Source organism: Mastacembelus armatus, chromosome 8 (assembly GCF_900324485.2).
Source record: "Mastacembelus armatus chromosome 8, fMasArm1.2, whole genome shotgun sequence".
NCBI classification, from domain to species: Eukaryota; Metazoa; Chordata; class Actinopteri; order Synbranchiformes; family Mastacembelidae; genus Mastacembelus; species Mastacembelus armatus.
The window spans coordinates 5,024,149-5,029,968 of record NC_046640.1 but is presented as its reverse complement, the minus strand read 5'-3'; the positions used below and the strand labels follow the sequence as shown (position 1 = coordinate 5,029,968).

Genomic DNA, 5,820 nt, shown 5'->3' with positions numbered 1-5,820 from the left:
AAGGCAAAAATATTTAAGGAAGCATGTGAACTGTTTTCTAATCAGGCCAGCATACTGCTCTCTGTTCTGCAGATCAGATTACAATGAACTATTGCAGAAGACACAAGTTTTGACTCAACCAGAGAAGCTTATTTTCAGCCACAATAATGGTCCCAGTTCTCACTGGCGACTAACAGCACACAGTTTGTGAGGTAAAGGAGTGAGGGTGAAACCCACAAGTGGTGTCACATCCAGTTCATCCTCTGAAACTCCAGGTGGAGGAGCGAAACGAAAGCGCTGGAGGAGGGACGTGATGAAGAGGAAGAGCTCCATTCTGGCCAGACTCTCTCCAATACACATCCTGCGACCTGCAAGACACAAGCTGGGTCGTGTGCGGGCAACAGTAAAATCTGTAAAGTAAAAGAGCAAAAGCCTAAAAAAGTTCTACCTGCAGAGAAGGCCATGAAGACATCACTCCTGATAAATCTGCCCTCTTTATCCAGGAAATGAGAAGGGTTAAAAGTGTATGGGGTCTTCCATTCGCTCTCATCATACAGTACAGAAGTGAGAAGAGGAAACACTGTCGTCCCCTGTATGCAAAAGAAGAAAACTATAACTTATACGTTTTAGAATGAACTGTTCACAAGGACGAACATATCCAACAGTCCTCTGACTTTTTTGATGAAGTATCCTTGGAACATGACATCTTGGTTGGTTTTGTGCGGAATGGCCATGGGGCCAATGTTGGCCATTCTCTGTGTCTCATGGATGACAGCGTCAGTGTACGGGAGGTTCCTCCTGTCCTCTACTTGGACCTGACGGCTTCCAACTACCCTGTCCAGCTCCTCCTGAACTTTATCTGATGGCACAGAAATAAGACGTTAATCTGATAAACATGTAACTCAGATTTCATGTTATCTGAGATGACCATTCTGCCATGTTTTTGGCACCTTGAATATGAGGGTACTTGGCCATGAAAAGTAGACACCACTGAATTGTAGTTCCTGTGGTCTCAGATCCAGCCAACATTAAATCCATCACACTGTAGAGCAGGTTGTCATCATTGTAGTGTAAATTCTTGATGCCAGACTCCTATTGAATCACACAGAAAACAGATAATGATTGTTTGACTTATTGGTAATTTCAGTCTATGAGTGGATTCACTGGAGTTCTAAAACCTTACCTCCAGATTTTGCTTATGGGTCAGGAACGCATCAACAAAGCATCTGCACAACTCAGGGTTCTGAGTTTGCTTCAGATCCTCTATTATGCCTTTAACTTGCACTTCGTAGTCCTCCAAAAACTCCATCAAACGCCTCCAGTTTTTAATACAAGGGCCCAGCCAAGGAAACAGGTTGTAGATCTGTAATAACGCAAAATACAAAACAAATTGTAAAATTCATTGTGAAATTCATTTGTGAGAGTCATGAACTCGCAGCTCACACTGGGCAAGAGGTGGCGGGCTACACCCTAGACCAGGGGTCGGAAACCCGCGGCTCTTTTGTCTCTCTGCTGCGGCTCCCTACGGCCTTGGAAAATAAAAAACGAGTATTTAATTAAAATGTATTTTAGTTTAGTTAGTTTTTAAAATGTAATTCCAAATTAGAAAATTATGGTGATCTTGTAAAATCTAAATAAAACATGATAAAAAAATTCGCTCTTAATATTCGTCACAACCGCCAATGTGCGACAGCTGCCTGCGCGCGATCTCTGTCATTTTTAGACCCCAGGTAAACCAACTATGGAGAACTCTAAGAAAAGAAAAGTGTCTGAAGAAAACAACGTTTAATGCTACGTGGGCACATTCATTTGCTTTCACCGCTGACGAGACTGGTTTACCAGTCTGCTTAATATGTGATGAGAAACTGGCAAACAACAAAAAGTCTAATGTTGCAAGACATTTCCAGAATAAACACACAGCCTTTGCTCAAAAATATCCCGATGGAGATGAGAGAAAAAAGCCGTTTCAAAACTGATGAGGAAGGTTGATATGAGCAAAAAAAAAATGTAAGAAGTGGATGAAGTCTGCAAATTCAACCACATCCGCTAGTTTTGTGGCCGCTCATGAAATGTCCAGGCTCGGGAAACCGTTCACAGACGGAGAATATTTAAAAGACATAGAATAAAGGCAAGAAACGTTTTATCCTGTGTTATTTTATTTTAGATTTCAAAAGGGTTTTGCGGCTCGCGGTGTTTTCTTTTCTGTGGAAAATGGGTCCAAGTGGCTCTTTGAGTGTTTAAGGTTGCCGACCCTTGCCCTAGACGGATCACTAGTCTATTCCAGTGTTGACGAGGAGACAGACAAACACTCACACCCACAGTGTTATGTGGAGGTGACTGAAGGATGAAGCGAGGACCCAAGTGTCCTGCCAATCCTAACTAATCAACATAAAGCTACCTACCTTATAAACCAAAATAAAAGTCCAATACCGGACGTCACAAAAATCAAACCCTAACACAGTGATTCAGAGTCACCCTAAACCCATTCTGCATGGCTTTGGATTCTGTTAGGAAGCCAGAGCACCCAGATGAAACACACAGACCTGGAAAAAACAAAGTCCACACAGATAATTCCTGGGCTCGAATAGGATTGAAACCTTATTGCTGTGAGGTGTCAGTGCTAACCACAGCACTGAATGAATTCCTGGTACTTGTACTTAAATATTATATTAAATGTTAGAGCAAATTGTAAACATCTACACATCAACTCTATGAAGCTATTATTTCAGTAATGTTTTGTCACTTAGGCTCTTTAAAATAAAGATTCACTATTTAATGGACTATCACAGCAGTATATTTAATTTCACAAGCCATCAGTTACCAAGTTCTTAATACAGAGCAATGTAAATTGTTTTTATATAATCATCTGATGTTTATAGTACCAGGATGGAAGTTGATCCAGTCAGATGGATGGATTCACGGTTTCTTTTCAACATAGTTTGAAATGCAGGGTCTTTGTATTCAAACCGCTTTCCAAACATGATCGCTGATATTATGTTTGAAACTGCGTAATCAATTGTCTTGGTGTTGTCGAAGGCTTTACCTGAGAGAAACAGAGTAGTGGACATGAGTTAGACACAAACTGTACATGAGTTAATTAAATAGTTAAGAAATGTGTTCAAAGCTGGCTGCGTTTGTGTCAAGGGCTGATGACAGTGGCTTGTTTGGAGTGTTACTAAGTTTTTTCAATTACTGTAGTTATTGTAATCAATTAGTGACAAATCCTGGAATTGAAGTTTTACAAAAGTTTGAATGTATTAGAATAATGTATAATTATTTTGCCATATACTGTTTAATTTGGGTAAATACCTCAAATGTTAAACTGGGTGCTGATATGTATAGAAATCTCTGTAGTACTTTCTGTTACCTTCTTGTTTTTCAAATTCTTCAATCAGGTAGTGACATTCCTCAATGATTTTCCCTTCACTTAACTTCTTGCCCATCCCAAAATTTCTCAGTGTCGTTAGAGCAAAACGTCTCATTTCTTTCCACAGGTCACCATTGGAAAATAATATGCCTGGAAACAAAAGTGGGCGAACTGCTTTAATGAGCACGAAAACAGGTAAAAGAAAACTCCCAAAACATTTTTTTACCATGTTCTTTGCTGAAATCATGAAAAATGGGTGTGACCTCTCTGTCTCCAAACTCTTTGGCATGGTTGATCAGAGCCTGCTTGACGGTTCTGTATCCTGCCAGGACCAACACCTTCTTAAGTCCAAAGTGGACTGTGAACACTGGCCCATATTTCTTGGACAGCTAAAAACACAGAGGCAGGTAAAAGTGAGAGTCACAGTACTAGATAAAAGGTTTACTGAATCATAATGAACACGTTTGTATATGTAACTTATATACTCAAAAAAACCAATACATTCCTATTAGAGCAATGGAAGGATGACATTTTTTGTAGACAACACATTTCTCACATCAAAAAGCGAACTGTCGAGTCTCTTGAAATCCACATGAAGCAGGTTACCAAGCAGGGCAAGAGGTTTGGGTCCTGGAGGATCTGTCCTCTTTTTTTGGGAGCTGAAGTTGGAGTGAAGAAAGAGGAAGACGAGAAGGCACACGGTGACCCAAAATAGGGAGGACTGGAAAAGAACTTCCAACATGATCATACAGACGTCTGACAGCTGCCCTAACTGGGAGTCCAAAGATCTCTTCGCTGAAATGAAAGGCAGTTGCCAGGCAGAACTTTCTATTATGTCTTGGTTTAAAATTGTTGCAGATATTTAGGAGTTTGCATTTGGGCGGAACTATCAACCAAGAGTTGGCACCTCCTTTCAGAAATACCTTGGCCAGTCACATCATCATCAATCATATTAATGACATGATTGTCATGTCCTGAGTAGGTGTGAATGAGCTCCTGTGCCAGCCAATCACAGATCTTGTGAAACTGTGGAAAGTACCACTAGTTGTTAGCCTTGATTAAGAAACCATCTCATTTTCATTACTTTCTCAACAAAACATTTTCTGAAATTTTATATTTGTCTTGTGTGGAATGTCACAAAAACTGGACCCTTTGCACATCAGCCTTACCAACTGTATCCACCCACTGAAAGACATCTACACATCTATTGTTAATGTAAGCAGAATGATGGTTCTTTTATTTAATACAAGTCCTGGATAAACTGGGCAGTTTATTCAGTGACTCAACAAATTGCCGCCTATGCAAAAACCTAAATAGCCTTCGAGTTAGGAAACTAATGTCAACCACTGCAGCAGTTCTAAACATTTTGGTTATGAATTCATCTTTACTTTCCAATGTAGTCTCCTGAGTATCCTCTTTTACAACTCTGTTATGTTTCAGTCAGATTTGGTCAGGAGCAAATTTTATGTGATTTACTCACAGCTTCATGAACCAGTTGAGGCAGGTGCCTGCCCAAACTAAGGAGGTTTGGTTAAAGGCAGTTTTTCCTCTCCACTGTCACCAAGTGCTTGCTCATAAAGTGCTGCTGTTGGCTTTTGTTTTTGTTTCTTTGTAAAGTGCCTTGAGATGATTGTATTGTGATTTGGTACTATACAAATAAAACTGAATTGAATTTGAGTTGAATTAAGCAGCATTAGGTTAGAGATACAACCTATGAAAAGCCACAAAGTCATACTAAATAATGGTGTACCTCCTCCAGCTCTCTTTCTCATTAGCAACTGACAGCCCACAAGTCATTGTGGTCTGGTGTCAGATGCAGTTTATCCTGTATGACTCCAGGTGGAAAAGTGAAGCAAAAATGCTGGAGGAGAGACATAAAAAAGGAATAATTCCATCTTTGCCAAACTCTTTCCAAGACACACCCAACGTCCTGAAAAGACAAAATGTTGCAAAATTGGATATTGTGTTTTGTGAGGAATGGCTATGGAGACATTATTAGCCAGTCTCTGTGTCTCATGGATGACAGCATCAGTGTAAGGATGTTTTTTCTGGTCATCTACACAGACCTGACGGTTCCGATCACCCTGGTCTGCTCCTCCTGAACCTGCTCTGGTCACAGAATAAGCAATGAACATTCTTAGTTGATAGTTCAAATAAAAAGGTCTTTATTTTTTTGAGAACCTTTACATGTCTATAATATTCACTTAAATATTGCACAGACATTTGTTCAACCTGCTCTATAACACTTCCCTTGATGTGTGACCTATAGCTGTTTAGTACGTTGAATTTTATCATGATCCAAACTCTTTAAAGCATTTCTAAGCTCTCTCTCTGCTCCAATAAAATTTGTGCCATTGTCAGATCTTAAATGCAATACTTGGCCACGACGGCACATAAAACGACGACTGCAATTTATGCAGGAATTTGTATCCAGAGAGTAGGATGTGTACAAGGTGTACTGCTCGACTGGTCAT

At 40.0% G+C, this 5,820-nt stretch overlaps 1 protein-coding gene across 1 annotated transcript; it reads right to left on the bottom strand.

Annotated features, from left to right (window-relative positions):
* LOC113140452 (cytochrome P450 2K1-like) lies at nucleotides 1-4,260 on the bottom strand. The gene is made up of 9 exons (XM_026324253.1): nucleotides 3,903-4,260; nucleotides 3,573-3,735; nucleotides 3,347-3,496; nucleotides 2,862-3,022; nucleotides 1,163-1,342; nucleotides 930-1,071; nucleotides 654-838; nucleotides 428-569; nucleotides 1-347 (listed from the first exon to the last, which is right to left on the bottom strand). The coding sequence occupies exons 1-9, from the start codon at nucleotides 4,092-4,094 to the stop codon at nucleotides 160-162; spliced, it is 1,503 nt and encodes a 500-aa protein (XP_026180038.1). The 5' UTR covers nucleotides 4,095-4,260; the 3' UTR covers nucleotides 1-159.
* Between the last annotated feature and the right edge of the window lie 1,560 nt (nucleotides 4,261-5,820).

Bases quoted from the DNA above. Each gene is read 5' to 3' on its own strand.
- LOC113140452 (XM_026324253.1), bottom strand. From the start codon at position 4,094: ATGATCATGTTGGAAGTTCTTTTCCAGTCCTCCCTATTTTGGGTCACC. The intron at 839-929 runs GTGCCAAAAACA...CTGTGCCATCAG, and splicing joins CAAGTACCCTCATATTCAAG to ATAAAGTTCAGGAGGAGCTG. The intron at 348-427 runs GTAGAACTTTTT...TGTGTCTTGCAG, and splicing joins CTTCATGGCCTTCTCTGCAG to GTCGCAGGATGTGTATTGGA.